The 19553-nt window shown below is 34.1% G+C and overlaps 2 protein-coding genes across 4 annotated transcripts in view; one reads left to right on the forward strand and one right to left on the reverse strand.

Annotated features, from left to right (window-relative positions):
- Positions 1–157: 157 nt before the first annotated feature.
- Positions 158–14347, forward strand: LOC108908773 (nuclear pore complex protein Nup160 homolog). 3 transcript variants are annotated; one of them, XM_018712909.1, is made up of 24 exons: positions 158–330; positions 382–487; positions 543–750; positions 800–917; positions 969–1158; positions 1262–1449; positions 1946–2100; positions 2157–2420; positions 2798–2946; positions 3002–3216; positions 7661–7833; positions 7900–8099; positions 8195–8374; positions 8490–8705; positions 8780–8898; positions 8955–9124; positions 9179–9274; positions 9325–9628; positions 9683–9885; positions 13195–13327; positions 13386–13568; positions 13625–13791; positions 13839–14096; positions 14152–14347. In XM_018712909.1, the coding sequence occupies exons 1-24, from the start codon at positions 246–248 to the stop codon at positions 14278–14280; spliced, it is 4209 nt and encodes a 1402-aa protein (XP_018568425.1). In that variant the 5' UTR covers positions 158–245; the 3' UTR covers positions 14281–14347. The 3 variants fall into 3 exon arrangements, with proteins under 3 accessions (XP_018568425.1, XP_018568440.1, XP_018568434.1); XM_018712924.1 differs by having other exon boundaries at positions 13857–14096; XM_018712918.1 differs by having other exon boundaries at positions 7912–8099.
- A 51-nt stretch (positions 14348–14398) lies between these two features.
- LOC108908376 (enolase-like) overlaps positions 14399–19553 on the reverse strand; it is a 7638-nt gene continuing 2483 nt past the window's right edge. The window contains exons 3-5 of the mRNA XM_018712410.1: positions 18967–19231; positions 18229–18510; positions 14399–14655 (exon numbers count right to left, since the gene is read on the reverse strand). Of these exons, the coding sequence (XP_018567926.1) occupies positions 14399–14655; positions 18229–18510; positions 18967–19231 (804 nt within the window). The remainder of the gene's footprint in view (positions 14656–18228; positions 18511–18966; positions 19232–19553) is intronic.

Genomic DNA, 19553 nt, shown 5'->3' on the forward strand with positions numbered 1-19553 from the left:
AATTGTCAATTTTGATTTTGCAATTTTGCTGACTCCTTAAAGGCTTGCCAACTTTACCACCGTAAACGTAAACTTAGTTCCTTTTCTTCTCCTTTCTTTCAAAATGTTGACTCTTTTATCTATGATGTTGACATATAAAAGCCCTAGATCCCCCTAAAACTTTAGGCGGTCGGTTATCTTTTCAACATTTAAGGTTAGGTTATCAATGGATTTGTAAATAGAGCGGTGTATTTTTAAATTATAAAATGACTGCGTTTACATTAAGCTACCGAGAAGTTATATCAGATCAAACACTGCTGGAAAACTGGAGAGAAATTACTCTTTCTACAGGTAATTAAACACTTTTTTTCTTAATTAAGAACTATTCTCCGTTGGCCGTAGGGGGTACCCAAAGCACATTACAGGATATAAAAGTAGCCGAAAGAGCAAATGGATTTTGTTATGAAGATTCAACCAAGCACCATACAAGAAATAGGTTTATATATTGGTAAATAATCGTACTAACATGTAAAGCAGCGATTAATTTTGTAATATTGTCATAGGAGGATAAATTACGATGTGTTGGAGCTTGTAGAACACAGTTTGGATGTAAATTTGACAGGGAATCGTGTGAGATACAGATTTATCGACACTCCAATTTTAGACGGTATATCAGTGCATGAAACATATGAAAATGTTATCGTTTTAGTACCGACTGTATGTAGCGTTCATCGTTTAATATTTCCTCATCCCGACCGATTTCATAGACAGGTAAGAGCTGAATTTTTAATTAATTAAATTAAACTAAAATGCATTGTAGGACGATTTATTGGGCACCCATCCTGAACTTCCTGCTCCATCGATATTCTGCAAGGCCTCCGCTTCGGATGCCAGAAATTCAAATACATTTTATGTTTTTAATAATCCAAGCACTGCCAGTACGTTATTACCTTATTCATAATACATGACTTACTGAAATAATTTTTTAGATGATCAGCTGCCTAATTTGGCTTGTTCATACTTACTACCTGATACCGAAGAGGCAATTTTTGCTTTAGCTTATCCTTCCACTGAGTTGTTACTCATAAAACAAAGTTCAGAGGGACAGGCTGTTTCAACAGAGCTAAAAGGAGACTCTTTGATGCCTAGATTTTTGACGGGATTAGCTGAGAAGTTTCGGTAAGATTATGAATTGCATACGTCAAATGTTCTACTTCTGAAATTTTACACTACACTTTGCTTCGTGTTGCTATAAGGTGGATAAAAATTATTATTTTTTTAGTCAAAAGAATTTGGATGGTGATAATGTAGTAAGCTTGTCGATTCTTATCATCGATGGTGAAACGTACATATTAAGTTTGTGCAGAAACGGGCATCTCAAATTCTGGTCCTGTTCCAAGGGGCAGTGTGTTGCTGTTATCGATATATTGGCTGAAACGGGAGATATTGCCAAAGATCGGGTACAAGGAGGTAGGAAAACTAATTACTTATATATCATTCTTAATTATTGGGGGTTATTGCGCCGGTTATCCAACAAATACTGCTTTTCGACTAGTAGTAGAATAATGAAACTTGAATAGAAATAAGAAAGCATTAATAATTATTCTTCTCATAATTCTCACATGTCTTTCAGTTCCGTAGACAACCACAATGACAAGTCGTGATACATGATAAAAACCATTAGTTGTACTATTCTTAAATAGGTTTAAATTGTATCGTAAATGTCTAATATTACCAAAAAGCCCTTTTTCTACTTATCATTATGATTCTATTTTCAATTGTTTGTTGGAAACAGAAAAAATATTAGTTTTCAATTATTCTTTGATAAAAAAACTTTTGAGATCATAAAAGTAAATTTATTTTTATATTTAGCGATTTAAAAATGAAAGGTCTAAAGTAAAAAAATCAACTGAGTGGTCAAATACTGGCATGGTGACCCTACCTCTTGCTTAATTTTTTTTCACAGCTGTTTTGAGAAAATCAGTAGATGAAACCAGTGCGGAAAGCATATTAGCGGTCTTTATGAGTTTCGCTTCAGGTTGTCAATTTCATATACTGAAACCCTTCATCAGCGGACAGCAAATAAGAATCGTACGACTCAATACTTTGCACTCTCTCGAGGTAATTACATTATTTCAATATGAACAAAAAATTTCATACGTTTTCGTGATTTTTAGAATGATTTGATCGATTTTGCGCTACAAACGAACCGTCTGTGGTCAGCGTGGAGGTGTGAGGATGGCGAATGTTTAGTTTACACTGCTTCGTTACAGTCCGACACGTTTAAGTCAAATAGCTGGACACCGGTGATTTTAGAAACACTTCCTGACGCTAATCAGGCCCCTACGACTGACGGAGAGAGCGATCCTCGCCAAGTTTATTTGCAGCATATCTTCAGTCCAGGGAAATTTCCCCTACACATTATCAGTAAGGCTTTGTCGGTGAGTTTTTGCTTAAAATTTTGAAATATGGTAGATTAGTAATTACTCTTTCTTTTAAATAATTTGACTTTGTCCTTTCTGAAGATTAATTTAATTTCTATATTAAAAAATATGGAAAAAGTAGATAATTACATTTTGAATTCTATATGTTGAAGTTGATGTTTCGAAAACCTCTGTTTTAATTGTTAAAACTTTAATAAAAATTTCTTGACAAAAATACTGAATGACGGTAAGTCCGATGGGGTAATTAATTTTTAATACGCTGAAGTGATATTTAATTAAAATTTTCTTTTCTTTTCAATATTCCAATTAAATAAAAAAAACCTAATAAAAAGCTGTAACAAATAGTTAGTGACTATAACACCATTATTTTTAAGATATACAAGAGATCTACCATTCTCACCGACACTCATGCAACTGCTTCGGGCCTGAAGCAAAGGATTTGCATGGCAGTTGAAAACGAAATTCAGAACACTCTGAACGGAAGCGATATAAATGATGACGAATACTTAGAGTGTGCGGAATGGTAAATTCAGATAATTTCCCAATAAGTAATAATTCCAACGCATACGTATTTTTAGGTGTTGGCAGAAATTTTATTCTTGTTGTGTTCAGTATCACATAGCAAGCTTGAAACCTCTCGGGTTGATGTTATTGCCCTCCGTTTCCGGAGCTGTGTTTTTAAAAAAATCTACTTTTTCGTTTTTGAGGCCTTTAGATCCCTTGGAGCACATGATGCTGTGCAGCGATTACATGTATAAGGATCAGTTTGTTAATTTTTCTATGTTAGCTGAAGGTATTTACGATTTTCACACTGTTATTTTTAACATTTTGACGATGGCAATATGAACCTGGCACCCTACTTTTAAAATTCAATTTTTTTTTTGTTTTTTGCATAAATTGTGATAGATAGTTGTTTGTAATTTTTTCCAATTCTCAAAAAAGATATAGTTCGGAACTTAAAAAATCCCATCCACCGAATTTGATTCAAATCTTCAGTTAATTTCAATAGAAACTCGTTTCTAGTTGATTAAGAAAGTTATTTTTAAAATTTGCAACATATTGTCGGAAATAAATTTTATAAAACACTTCCAATTTAAAATGTACGAGTATTATTATTAATCCAAGCTGTAGATATAAAAATGTTTATTGTTGTTTGCAGTTATGCTCGTTTTGTTTGTAGTTCCTCAAAATTTAAACTAGTAATTTTTTTGGGTTATTACGTTATGGCCTATGTACCTGGTCACCTCGAGTTACAGAATTACCTTTCGCTTTCTTAGTCTTAGCTAGGAATCTTTGACCTGCCCTTGTTGTTCTCAGTCTAGGGTCTGTGGGGGCAGATCTGCTATTAGAACCCTTAGGCCAGCCCTGATGTTCATTTCAATTCTTATCACGGCTTCTAAAGCCAATATGGAAGGAACCGCTTCTCAGACAATAGTACTCTGAGGTGTTCTATATTGCCCTTGAATCCAACAATTAAATCTGTAATAAACATCATAGTGGTGGTCTAGGGACTTTGATAGTGGGTTTGCCTCCATATAGCCTAGCCCGAGAATGACAAGAACAAGTGAAAGGTTCCTGGTTATGGAAGTGCATTGTGAGTCTGTAACTGGCAGCCAGCAAGTAAATAGGCCACTGTTATACATTTCATTTGTAATTTCTCCGAATCTCATACTTCAAGCGGTGGAACCATCACAATTTATCGTAGGGTCACTGTACTACACAAGCGGTGGATCTAAATCGGTTGCAGTTGTTTGTAGTATGCAACTACAGAACTACAAACGAATTTATAACCAGAGTTTGGAGTATAGTGACTCTGTTGGCTTTTTTAAATACAAATAACTACAAACGGTTTACAAACAAAATAAACAAAAAAACTGAAATAAACAAAATAACTACAAATAATGGTTTACAAACAAAATATACTTTGGTACAAATAACTAGAAGGAAAGGAGTATAGTAATTTTCCATCAGTTTTTGAGGAACTGCAAAGGAAATATACTCTACTACAAACGATTTTAGAATTAAAACCGGGAACTGCGTCAATCGATATCTAGGAAAGTACTGCTCCGAAAAATTTGAAAATTTGGCAACATGGCAATGTCCCTAGGGCGACCACAACTAAAATATCTAAATCTTTCCAGCACTTCCGGTTATACTGGAAGTCGACACCAACTTCGTTATTTTAAATGGGACACCCTATATATTATTGCATTTTTGGATTCTACGTGAAATGTGAAGGTCACTATTAAATATTTCGTATACCTAGGAGTCTAGGAGTTATAGATTTTGAGATATTAATTTTTTAAGAAAAAATTTGACAGATGCAAGAGTTTGCGGAGATGCTAGTAACTCTTTTCAGGATCGTGATATCAAGTTGATTTTTGGTACCTGTAAAGGGCATACGTAACGCTAAATTATTGTATACCAATAAATTAAAACATTTAATACTAGGTGTTTCATTTTTGCTGTTACATTTTCATAACTTCAAACAGCTATAGCTTTGCTAACTTAAATGAAACACCCTGTATTTTTGTACTCTGTCGTATGCAGATTTAAATTTTCATTTCAAACTATATAAGCATTGTTAGTGTTGCCGTTACTACTTTTAGAGATATTTTTAGATATTTTCTACTTTTTTCTACTTTTTGGACACTTTTTCTCGTATCAGACCTGTTGTCAAATTTCCATGACCAGAAACACTCCAAAACAATTAAATTAACTTGACATTTGTCAAATTAGTTGTCAAATTATTCTTAAGTCTGAATACGTTTTGCCGAAAATTTAAATAAAAATGCCTGAGGATCGTTTAAATTATACTCATGAGGATTATTTTAATTTGTTTGTTATTTATGAAAAAAAGCAGCAGATTCTCTACATGTTGTTGAAATTACTTTGTCACATTTTCTTTCCATAAATAACAAACAAATTAAAATAATCCCCGTTAGTATAATTTAAACGATCCCCAGGCATTTTTATTTAAATTTTCGGCAAAAACTATTACAGATATAACAATAATTTGACAACTAACTTGATAAATGTCATGTTATTTCAATTGTTTTTGGAGTGTTTCTGGTCATGGCCAATTTGACAACAGGTTTGATACGAGAAAAACTGTCCAAAATATATAAAATTGCAAACATCTCTAAAAGTAGTAACGGCAACCCTAACAATGCTTATATGGCTTGAAAGGAAATTGCAATCTGCATACGACAGAGTAAAAAAATACAGGGTGTTCCATTTAAATTAACAAAGTTATAGCTGTTTGAAGTTATCAAAATGTAACAGCAAAAATGAAAACCTAGTATTAAATGTTTTAGTTTGTTGGTATACCATAATGTATAAATAATGTGTAAATTTTTCGGAGCAGTACTTTCCTGGATATCGATCGACTTAGTTCCCGGTAGGACACTCTGTAGATTAACTACAAACCATTTTAGATACCTATGTTAGATTATAGTGTTATTACTATGTTAAATTTCTAGGAACTGTAGATAAAAAGAACGTTANCCCATTTCCACTCCGGACTGAAGACTGAGGGCCCTCTGCAACAGGGAAGACCCCGGAAAATCGGTAAGTCGCAAGTCACTTTTCAAATTTAACTTCAAGAACGTTACGTGCACAGCTCCATTTAGCTGGAGCTATCCCAAGTAATTATAAAATACACCATAATCATTCATATGGTATACCAATAAATTAAAACATTTAATACTAGGTGTTTCATTTTTGCTGTTACATTTTCATAACTTCAAACAGCTATAGCTTTGCTGACTTAAATGAAACACCCTGTATTTTTGTACTCTGTCGTATGCAAATTTAAATTTTCATTTCAAACCATATAAGCATTGTTAGTGTTGCCGTTACTACTTTTAGAGATATTTTTAGATATTTTCTACTTTTTTCTACTTCTTGGACACTTTTTCTCGTATCAGACCTGTTGTCAAATTGGCCATGACCAGAAACACTCCAAAACAATTAAATTAACTTGACATTTGTCAAATTAGTTGTCAAATTATTCTTAAGTCTGAATACATTTTGCCGAAAATTTAAATAAAAATGCCTGAGGATCGTTTAAATTATACTTATGAGGATTATTTTAATTTGTTTGTTATTTATGGAAAAAAGCAGCAGATTTTCTACATGTTGTTGAAATTACTTTGTCACATTTTCTTTCCATAAATAACAAACAAATTAAAATAATCCCCATTAGTATAATTTAAACAATCCCCAGGCATGTTTATTTAAATTTTCGGAAAAAACTATTCAGACATAAAATTTGACAACTAATTTGACAAATGTCATGTTATTTCAATTGTTTTTGGAATGTTTCTGGTCATGGCCAATTTGACAGCAAGCTGATACGAGAAAACTGTCCAAAAAATAGAAAATTGCAAATATAGGGCAACTGCAACCCTAACAATGATTATATGGCTTGAAAGGAAATTTCAATCTGCATACGACAGAGTAAAAAAATATAGGGTGTTCCATTTAAGTTAACAAAATTATATGTATATAGCTGTTTGGAGTTATCAAAATGTAACAGCAAAAATGGAACATCTAGTATTAAATATTTTAATTTGTTGGTATACCACAATGTAGTGTTTGCTACTGCCCTTTACAGGTTCCAAAAATCCCCTTGACATCATGCTCCTGTCAAATTAAAAAATATATATATTAATATCTCAAAATCTGTTCCTAGGTATAGGGAATATTAATAAATAATAAAGTGACCCTCAAATTTCACATAGAATCCGAAACTGCAGTAATATACAGGGTGTCCCATTTAAAATAACGGAGTTGGTTTCGCCTTCCAGTATAACAGGAAGTGCTGGAGAGTTCTAGATATTTTAGTTGTGTTCGCCGCAGGGGCATTGCCATGTTGCCAAATTTTCAAATTTTTCGAAGCAGTACTTTCCTAGATATCGATCGACGCAGTTTCCGGCGGGACACCCTGTAGATTAACTACAAACCATTTTAGATACCTATATTAGATTGTAGTGTTATTACCATGTTAAATTTCTAGGAACTGTAAATAAAATAAACGCTACTACAGACGATTTTGTATCTACAGTTTGAAATGTAGTGACTATGTCAATTTTTGGGAAATTGCAAACAAAATATAATTAAAAAAGTAGATTTTTTTAAGTCAGGCTCTAGTTTCACATTGTCCTTAATAATGTCTTAACTCCATCCAAAAATTAATCAAGGAGGACTGAGTGTCAATTATTTTTCTGTACTAGACATGGAAACAACTGGGGACGTAATGAACTTATTTGAAACGATCGTTTATTTAGAACAGCAGATGAGTGAAATATTTTCACAGACGTTTGAAAAAGAATTGTTTAACTTACAAGTGCCGGACGTTGTAATGGAAAGTTTACTGGAGAAAATACAGTCCGAAATGGACAGTCAGGTAAAGATCGATACACGTCGATTGAAAGGATGTGTATTTGAATTCCTTGACAACTACTTTTTTCAGTTTACTACGCAGGTGTCCAGCATGTTAAGTCAAGTCTTTGATCTATATAAAGCAATTCATAAAGTTCTAGAACTGCTAAGATACGAGAACACTTTGGCAAACCCGGATAACGAGATCAATCCATCTGCTATGTATCATTTTAGCTCCCAATTGGGAGTATCCGTCGTAGCGGCATGTCTAAGACAGCAGGCTCAAATCAGGTGCGGGATAAGTAAAAATTATGTAAAGTTTACTTCATATATATTTTTATTTTCATGTGAACGAAATTGTTTTATGGTTGATTTCTTTATTTTAGGTTCCAAATTTGCCGAAACCTCCTTCTCATTTGTAACATACTTTTAAAAAATAAGGAGAAGGAATGGGGTGTACTGGAAGCTATTCGTTCTGTGTGTACGCCAGAAATAGTGGTTTTGACACAAGCAAGTTACATCATGCTTTGGCTGAGCGGTTTGCCAGCCTTAGTAAACTTACCGCAGTGAGTACAAACTAAAAAACCGACGCCCTCTTAAAGTTACACCCTGTGTAACCCAACGGTGGATTTCCAGAGATTTGTTAAGAAATTAATAGCTAATTACTAAATCTCTTTTTAGCGAATCCAGTATCCAGCGATTGACCCCAATAAAATTAACACCAGTTTTTAATCTGCGATTTTCCACCACTTGTGTATCATTACTGGAACTTTTCACCGCATCAAGTGGTGGGGAAGAAGCGAGGAAATCATTTGCTAGGGTGACTTGTAGCGACGAAGCGTTAGCGCACTGGCATTTATCGCTGTTGCCATACCTCAATCACCTGAGGCATATCATGTATCCTTCATTTTAATCAGTTTACAATTTTTTAAACGTATTCTATTCATGTTCCTTAACTTTTAACAATAAAGATGGCCGATTAGCGGAGGTACCGTTCTAGCGGAGTGGTTATTAAGCAGCGGTCAGCACTTGTGGCTGCAACAGTACGTGCGACTTTTGAGCAACTGGTGCGAGTGGAACAGCTGTACAAGTAAGTTTCCAGTTTATGTGTAACAAGTGGCAAAGACAGCGAGTAAATTTTTTTAGGAAGTTTCCTGCTAGCGGCGTCATTCTTGACCAGCGGAGAGAACTACAAAGCGCAGGAGTTGTTCCAAGCAGCTGCGAAAGGAATCTTTAGCGACTCGTTTTTGGAGCAGAGAATACTGAGAACCTCGGAAGATAATCCCACTAAAGCCTACATAAACTATTACTTAAAGGTAGACTAGATCGATTTCCGATAGCGAATCATAATCGTAACCGTTTATTTTTAGGTTATTCAATTGTTGGAACTGCACAAAGCGAGAGATTGCGCTATAAATATGGCCAATACGGCACTAAGCATTGTTGAACCTGATAATCCTCTCTCGGTATGGCTCTTTCTTTATAGCTAATTTGTTATTTATATCCTTTCTTTCAGGCTACATTATATTCAATCAAATTCAAGCACCACCTTGCTCTGAAACACTATAAATTGGCGTTCGAATCGCTAAATTCCAACCCAGACGCCGAACGCAAGAAAGACAATCTAAGAGACCTCGTAAAAACTTTGTTAGATGAAAAAAAACTAGACATCCTATTAAATTTCACTTACGGGAGTATGGACGAATTCTTCACGAACATATTACTGACGAGAGCTCGGGCTACCGATGGTGTTAATAATGTCTTCTACGATTTCCTGTATTCTTATCAGATTAAGAGAGGACCTCTTTCACACAGGCTGGGTATGACAAATCGTATAAAATCTGAAAATCGACTTACTATATTTCAAATTACAGCCGCTTCGGTGATGTACGAACAAGCCTTTCGATTGTTGCACCTCAATACAGCGGACGCATTAGAGAAACAAGTGAAATGTTACCTGGCGGCCAAAAACGTTTTGCAGCTGTGCAAGCCTGAGTTTGCTTGGGTCGTTAGGCCTGCGGATCCCGAGGAGGAAGTGGAGGAAGTCGTCTTGGAACCTGTCGCCGGATCAAATAAGGTAGTACCCACTTTTTATGTTGAATTTACTACGTAAAAATGTTTGTTTCTTCAGTATATTACACGAAATAGATTGAATATTCAATTGTTTTAAAATTATTCACTTAAAAATTACCAAAATACTCTACCATGATATCAGAAGTGGGATATTATAGGTTTTATGAGGGACGTAATTTTCAACAAAGCTACTATTTATATTATGTTTGTTTTCTCAAATTCTGTCAGTAAGACTGATATAGGCTTATGTCCGACAGCTGGTTATCACCATGTTGTCGTTAAATCGACATCTTCGGGGCGTCGGACAATAAGATACTTTCATTTCAAATCTTGTTACCAAACCCTTCCAGAAAAATCAGCTTGCTGGTTGTCACCAACCACAATGTCACCAAATCGACATATTTGGGGTGGTGGACAAACTCAAAATACCCAACATTTTTGTCGGACAAATTTTTTGGGGTGGTTTAAAAAGAATATATCTTTCATTTAAACTAAAAAAAAGTGCTGGTCATAACATTCCATGTCTATGCCAGATTGACATGTTTTCCTGAAAATCTCGGGAAAACTTACCACTGTTGAATTTTCCTAGTAGTCAAATCTTGGGAGACTCGTCAAACTTAAGCTGCACGCAAAGTTACAGCTTGCTGGTAATCATTTTTTTCTTTGTATGTGGGCCTGTATACTATAACTTTTTCTGCTGTTTTGGAAAATCAACGACTACTTTGCAAATATTGCAAGAAGTACCAAGGTTTGTAGGTTTTTTTTAGTTTAGTACATGCCTCTGAGACCTGTAAATTTTGAATTCGATCGGTCGAACCGTTTTCCTTTCTAGACCAAGGCGGATTTGTCGAAATATCCCACTTGGATGTAAGAGGGGGCAAACTAATTTTTGCTGGAATACCTTCAGTACAACTCACATAATAAAAGTGTAGATCCCTAGATCTGGGCAAGGTCCGGAACATTTTCAAAATTGCAAATATCTTTAAAAATTTTTTAAAAATACCTATTTTATTTGAGTTTTTTACTTATATCTTGGAACCTATGCATTTTGGAAGAATATTGAAAAGGAAAAAAGTTTTAGAATTGAATTTTGCACAATATGCTGTAAATTAAAAATGTTTAAATTTATTACCGATATTACAAAATAGCAATAATTGATGAAAAAAAGGCAAAAAAATCAAGTTCCTTGGATAATTTTTTACAATTATCTTAATTGCTTCGAGGGCATTCTAATTTTGGTAAAAAAACTTTATAGTATAATAAAACAACACACCAAATTTCATTAAAATCGGTTCAATAGTTTTCACAAAATAATTTTTTTTTTAATTTTTTTCGAATTTTCAAAATGTTGCACAGCCTCAAATAAAGCATCTAGATACTTGAAAATTTTTTCACATAGAAAAGACAGCTCAACCTTTCAAATGGTTTTTGAAAAATTGAAATCGTTTGATTAGGACGGCCACACTAAATTTTTAAAGTTAACACTTTTTTTAATTTTTAAATACATAATTAGATTTGACCTCAAAACAGATCCGCCAATTTTTGGGTTATTTTTCTTACAATTTCGTCTTAAATACTCATCAAATAAAGAAAAAAAAAACAAAATTAAGTCAAATTTTTCAAAATTTTTTAAAATTTTTTTGCGTCCTCTTTTTTACAATTTTACATTGAATACTTCAAATGTCGAGAAAAAATTGTTCCATGTGCTCCATGTTCAAGGAGCAATAAACCTCCTTTAATTTTTTGTAAAACTTTGATGATTCAGGAAAGGGAAACAGTTCGACCGATTGAATTCAGAATTTACAGCTCTCATAGTGATGTATTGATTTAAAAAATAACCTACAAACATTGGTACTTTTCACAAAATTTGCAAAGTAGTCGTTGATTTTCCAAAAACAGCAAAAAAAGTATTTTTTTTACACCTTTTGAAATTAATACCGAGTATAAAAAAAATTATCAAACCTACCAAAAGGCTCTTGAAGAGGATTGATTCAGGTCTCTAAAACCCACCTTTCATTCGCTGTACGATCATTCGTCCATGAGATATCGATGATCAAGAAAAAAAGGGACTCTTCACTCAATAGCCGATATCTCAATGAGAAATAATCGTACAGAAAAAAGAAAACAAATTAAGGCTAATAAAACAGGATAAATGACCCCGGCATTGTTAAGCCAGAAAAAAATTTGCTGAGCCCATGACCATGAGTGATATTCAAAAAAATTTTTCATCAAGATTTCAGAACTAAAATCTGCAAGCTTCAAGATGCTTTTTTTTCTCAATACGACCATTATACACAAAGAAAAAATCAATAAAAAAATTTAGACATTTTTTCGCTCCTTTAATTTTTTTCCAAAGTTTATTTTTCTCAATTTACCAATTTTTATACCTCACTTGCCACAAGTGCATGCCCAGTTTGAAACTATGACATGCATCTCATCTTTATATTTATATCCATGTTTTTTTCAGAATATCACATACATTTAACAATGAAGACACACAAACACATCATATCATCACAAAACACTAAAATAAATAACTTTCACACACACTTCAGTAGAGTCACAAAACGTTTCATTAAATACTACTTTAAAATTAAACTTGATAAAACAACACTGCACTATACAAATTCTATTTCGATTTCAGTTAAAACATGCTTCTTGTAGAAAGTTGCGAAATTATTTACCGTATTGTTAAACATTTTTATAAACCAATAAACAGCAAACCAAAATTTTATAAAATGAAATAGTGACATATTCAGTAATTCTCATTTCACAAAATTAATATTGGGCGTTTATTGCATGTCTAGTACCCTTTTGTCATATCACATCAGGTGGATTAATAATGTAATTCATCTAAATTAGTTCACAGTCAGAGGTTATTGATAAATCTTTGTTTTAAAAAGTATATAGTAACAACACTAGAAAAAAATATTTATGTACTTCATCTGCATAGACAAAAAAATATGGTGGCTTTAAAAGAACATGTCACAAAGGCATACAAACGCAATATGTTTTTTTATAAAATTATTTTCATTGGCAGTTTCACTCTCTGCCACTCTATTAGTTTTATATAGTTCAGTAAAAAAGGTAATAGGCAAAACTGATAAGGCCCAGTTGTACTAAATTTGGTTCAGTACAAAAATAGTTGTAGGTACCATTGTTTAGTCAAACTAACAGTAATCAATTGTTGGTATTACTGAAATTCCAAAGATGAAGAACGTGAAGTTGTTTATATATCTCATAGCAGAAGTGGGATACATCCTAGAAATGTATTTATTATTTCAATGCTGTAGCTTCTATTTATTTTTTTAAGGAACTTCAAGTTTTAAGATTACGAAAACAGGTGGAGGTCATAAATATAAATACGATCCGAAAGGACCTCGTTTTTGCTTCCGCCAAACTAAAATTGGCCCGATTTGACGCAACTTCTCCGACGAATATAACATGTAAGATATCCTTAGACGTTTACGAGAATCTGATGACTTTAATTTAAAAAAATTGTAGCGCCTGTGGAACTGGTGACACTCCTCAACAACTCCGGTTTGTTCAAAACATCGCTAGATATCTGCACCACTTTCAATTTGCCTTACAACAGCATCTTCGAAACGCTCACAAAACATTGCATTTTACTTACCGAACAAGAGCATCCTAGCGCGTGGAATTGGTTGGTCGAAAATGACTTACAAGGTAGGTCGAACGTACCAGTTAATTATTAGGGATCGTTTATTTTTTTCCTATTTCAGACCTTCCTGTTAATAGAGACAGCGCCGCTGACGTTGTGTGGCAGTTGTTGCAGGAATATTTAGAAAAATATGAAGAACCGAATATGACTACGTTACATTACGTGGTTTGTAAAAAAATAATTCAGATGAGGATTTATGTACCGCAATGGCTTCTAGCGTCTTACAAGGTAAGAACTAGCTTGTGAAATGATACGAATTAATAATAACGTCACAGAATGTCTTATTTTTACAGCTCAGAAATGCACCGGAACTGCTCAGACTGCTACACAGTTCTGGAAGGCTAGAGGAAGCGATCGAATTAGTTAACGAGTACCTGCTCGCCGCTCTAGGTTACGGCAAAGAATTTTACGGTTTCGACAAGCCTTTAGTGCCATCCGCCTTACCGTTTTGCCTTCCGGTTTACGCCATACGAAATTTGATCCGTGAATTAGAGATACAAAATACACAGTCTCTTGATAAACCGTATCTCAAGGTAAGTCTTTGCTTCAGTCCGTTAGAATGTGGTAGCATATAAAGTAAAATTTTAGGAATGTGAAAAACTCACAGAAATCTTCAGTAAGTACTTAGAAACGGCAACTAGAATATCCAACGAGATGTGCCAGAAAAAGTTGTCTGGGGGTACCATAAGAGCTGGGGCTCACGTCAAAGCATTTTAAATAAATCTGTTGCTGATAAAAGTACTGTTTCCATTTTTGATACAATAAAGTTTTACATATAATTAAATGTTTCTTTTATTTAGCGGAACAAAAATGATATAAACGAGGTAAGATAGCTTTACAATGGTTTTCTGAAGGCTTTTCCAGCATAGCGAGCCTGTGCGCAAAGCTCCTCCTCAATTCTCAGAATCTGATTGTACTTGGCCAGTCGTTCAGATCGGCAAGGAGCTCCAGTTTTTATTTGTCCAGTGGATAATCCCACCACTAAATCCGCTATAAAGGTGTCTTCCGTTTCGCCTGATCGGTGAGAAACCATCGTTCCCCAACCATTCGATTTAGCCAGTGAATGGGCTTTTATAGACTCAGTGACTGTGCCTGTAAAAATATATTTCAAAATGTTCACTTAATTTTTTTAACTATATGCAATATAATTAGAGGTTTTCTAACTTTTTAGTACACAAAATGAAAATAGTTTAAAAAATGACAATTTTTTATTTTTTGTTTTCATTTTGACCTCATTTAAGCTAGAAATCTGCGTTGTGACGTCATTAAGCGGAAATTTCAAATATGACGCCAAAAATAACTTTTAGGACATTTTGGTTTATTATAGTGGCAACATGCGCTCATCAGTATCATTAGGTGCGTTTTATTGGATCGATCCCGGATTTATTGGATTTTCTAGAATGACACTAAAAAAGTCATTTTGGCAAATATCATCAAACCAATAAAGTGTTAAATTTCTAGTTATCAAATTATCAAATTTTTACGAAAAATCGTGTAATCTGCGACAAATCGGTCAATCTGGCAATAAAAAGTTTCTAAGAGCGAAGTTTCCTTCAATTATTGAAGCGACCTCTACTGGAAGACGTGAAAAATCGTGTAATCTATGACAAATCGCTCAATCTGGCAATAAAAGGTTTCTAGTTTCTATACCGAAGGTTTCCTTCAATTATTGAAGCGACCGTGGCGACCTCTACTGGAAGACGTAAAATCATTGAATTTATAGAATTCTATCTAAGAACTGGTGCAGAAATCATTAACAGTTACGCGAACGTACGCGACATTGAGTTTGTAATTTTGACGTTAGAATCCAGAGGGCACTGCGATCGATGGTCTCAGATCTGACTAATTACAAATTTATCATTATTGTTTATAATATTTATTACTTTTATTGCCCTATTCTAACAGTTTAAACGACGAATTATTTCTGTGTTGTGGCACTTCCCCTAACTTCCCCTAAAACTCTGGGCAATGTCAGCAATAGACTTTTTTTTAGTAGTGACGTCATATACGCCAAATAATAGGCAACCCCATAGTATACATTGTCATGAATAATTTCTCAGTATTTTTTCTAAATCAATTTTCGACTTACTGTACTTTCGATATGAGTGCCAAAAAAATTTCTTCTTTGTCATAACCTTAAATATCGTGATATTCTGGCAGTATTAGAAATATTTAAGTTTAAGTTTCAAACCCTAAAAGTGACAAACTAAAAGAGTTATAGAATTTATATATTTACATTATAAATTTATAGAACACAATATTGACTTTTATAGTAATTAATAAATTAAAGTTATATCAGTGATACTGAGCATGCGCATTAAAGATAATTTCATGTAAATGAATAAATAAATAGCCTTGAAACAGATTATATTCAATAAAAGGTTATGGTTATGGTTAAGAGGACGATCTATAATAAACCACTTGAAGAAAAAACACTCGATAAACACACTGACACAGCAAAGCACCAAGAAAAACAAAAAAAAATATTTAGTAGAAACAGAAAATGCTAAGATTAAAAAAAGAAGAGAAAATACGCTAATGATGACAGCGATGACATATCAACAAGATCTCACCTGCGTGTGAGGATATTCTTCCCGAGCATGCGCATTATAGTAGGGGAGTCCACGATGCTAAACGGGGATTTACTCGAGCGTGGGGACCGAATGGATTTTGAAGATTAGATGGTAGAAAGAAAAAAAGGTTATATGATGTATACCCTTTCACCGGTGGGGGGGAGCGCCTACAGGCTTTCAAAAATGTAAAAAAAAAACAGTCACATGGAAATACTCGAGCGCGTCAGATATCGATAGTGTACATGCCCTACGTGTCTCCGTTAACGGAGATATGTTAATCTGCCGATTTGGATGGTGGGGGCGGTCATATGGAAAGGTTAAAAATGGGGAAAAAAAAATTTCTGGAGCGCGTTAGATATTCAGAGGGGATGTTAAGTGAACCCGAACGAAGCTCCTATTCAAAAGACTGACGATTCGGATGTGACGAAATCTCGTGGCAGCTTTTTGAAAATACAAAAAAAATCGCCATTTTGAAATACTCGAGCGCGTCAGATTTTCATATAGACGGTTCAGCTTGATGCCCTGGTCGTGCTGATCCATAATCTGAGGATTATTTGGAGGGGTTTTCTTAATCTGACGGTTTGACGTTTTTTTTTTTAAATCACTGAATGTGACCAATAAAAAGCACGGAAAATAGCATACAAATAATAAATTTTGTTGAAATTTATAAAAAAAGTTTTTTATTTTATTTTCTGCACACGTAAATCTATTTCTTTTAATTATAATACATATAAGCACATATAATATATACTTTCGGTAATCTCTTTCTCTGATAAAATTACAAATGATTAAGACGTAAAAAAAAATATGGTCGAGGTTAAAAAAAACTATATATTTAGTTTTTTATCGTTTTCCTGACGGGTAATAACTTTACAAAATTAATATTCCACATGTCATAAAACCCCTGTGTACCAAATTTAGTGTTTCAGAGATATTAAAAAAATATTATTCTTAGGGGCGGACTTCAGGGGGCTCTAACTCCGAAAGAGGGGGGCCACTTGGCAAAAATAAAAAATACGGGTCCCCTAAATTTGTCTTAAGAATCTGTGACCGAGTTTTGTTGCATTAACTTCGGGACACCCTGTACATAATTACAGAAAGAATGATCAAAATTTGATGTTTAATAACACATTAATAGAGATTTCCTGGTAAGCGGTTACATTTATCGGCATGAACAAAAGTACATCTTTTTTTCTGATATTGTTTCTCTTTTCAATAATGTTTAAATTTCTGTGATGTCTAGCAAGAGAAAAAGTTATGAACCAAACAAATTTTGAATTCTAGGTAAAGTGCCCTCTAGCGGCGCATAATGAAACTTTTCTCTGACTGGTCCAATAGAGCTTCATCTACTTAGTGGGTGTGCCAAATGAGAGACTAATCGAACATGAATTAAATAAGTTATTTAAATAAAAAAATAAAAAAAATGAACTTCGACAAGCTGTAACTTGCAAACAATTGACAATCCGAAAAAAAATTTCATTACATACTGCTATTATTTTAATCCGTAAAATCACCTCATGGAGTTTCCTGACGGAGTTTCAACACGACGTGTATTTCCCTGCAGCTGCACGCGCAAAACTTTATTAACGATTTTTGTTACTTCGGCTTGTGGAAATCGGCAGATTATATTTTTCCCGTTATCCTTGAATTATTTCCTTCAAAATAAAAAAAAAACGAACTCTCTTATCCTTTAGTATAACAGACATTTAGTGATTTTCCTAATTGTTCGCTTAGTAACGTCATACACGTAAATTGAGATAAGAAAAAATCCTTGTTTAAATTAACTAATTCCTTCACCAAAAACATTTAAAAATATTTATATATTTTCTCTTTTAGAAATGAACATTTCCATTTTCTTTGCGGTTGAAAGAAACTACTCCGTTGCCCCACGTTGAGCGCCAATTTGTCCGTCGACATAATAAACAACTATATATATTTGAATTGTGTTAAAACTTACCAATTTGATTGACTTTCAGAAGCAAACAGTTACATGCTTTTTTTTCTACAGCCATATCAATACGTTTCGGGTTAGTCACTGTAANCCGTCGACATAATAAACAACTATATATATTTGAATTGTGTTAAAACTTACCAATTTGATTGACTTTCAGAAGCAAACAGTTACATGCTTTTTTTTCTACAGCCATATCAATACGTTTCGGGTTAGTCACTGTAAGATCATCGCCGACTATTTGAATGTTAACGTTGGACAACATGTTGCTCCAAGCATCCCAGTCATCTTGATCGAACGGGTCCTCTATTGATACCATTGGGAAGTCTTTTATGAAGTCTTGGTAGACTTGGAACAGCTTGTCAGATTTTAACCAGTTCTTTTTGTCCGATTTGGGATTTTTGAAATCCATGTCGTAAAGACCTATGGCAAATTTCAATAGAATTATTTTAATAACTAGCAAATTTGCAGTCACATATTATAATTCATAATATAACCAGAATAATGAACATGAAATTAAATTGTAATTCTTTAAAGTGTCGCAAACGCCCCTTTTCAAAAACCAAAATTATCATGGAATATACGCTGGTACCTATCTGTTTTTCACATTCCCGAGCACAGTCACTTCGTGCTACTATCTGTGGAATTTTCCTGAAGTTCTAAGGATTTGTAGAGTTAAAATCAAGATCCAGATGAACTTCAATGAATGTCCTTATGGAGATACTTACACAGACTTGTCACATATTATAAGATATACCCTACTTCCAAGCAAAAATAAATAGTTCTTAAAAACTATTAAGAAATGAAAAAACCCATCCATCAGGAATATTCTTATGGTCGGAGTCGGAATCTAAGTTATCATCAATGTAAATACTTTACCATCTTTGTAAAATTCTGAGGCAGCGACGTCCATTCCAATTTCGATCCTTCCGGTGTATCCGGCTTTGGCGATGGCGTCGTTGATGAGGCCAAGGGCCTCTTTGTTGTTTTGGATGTTAGGTGCGAAACCACCCTCATCTCCTACAGCGGTTGCATCTAATCCGAACTTGTCTTTGATGACTTTCTTCAGGTGTTGGTAAGTTTCGGCGCCCATCTTCATAGCTTCCCTGAAGGAAGAGGCTCCCGTGGGCAAAATCATGAATTCCTGAAATGTCGATTCCAATAAATAAATATACAGGGTGTCCGGTAAGTACCTCCTAATCTCTCGGGAGTGTATAGGGGTGGTCGAAATAAAACTAGTCCTTCCTATATTTATTTTCCTAATGTGCCCCCTAACGGAGTTATGGGGGGTCAAAGGGGTACCTAGAAATTAACGTTTAGGGTTATAACTTTGAAACCACCCTGTATATTTTAATAAAATTTTCGTACGTTGTATTACACATGGAGCTCTACGATTTGATGCTAAAATCAACTTTTTGCTATTATCAGGTGTCCAGAAACGGACTGGCCCTATCACAATTTTTCTC

The sequence above is a fragment of the Anoplophora glabripennis genome, unplaced genomic scaffold, assembly GCF_000390285.2.
Source record: "Anoplophora glabripennis isolate ALB-LARVAE unplaced genomic scaffold, Agla_2.0 scaffold29, whole genome shotgun sequence".
Taxonomy (NCBI): domain Eukaryota; kingdom Metazoa; phylum Arthropoda; class Insecta; order Coleoptera; family Cerambycidae; genus Anoplophora; species Anoplophora glabripennis.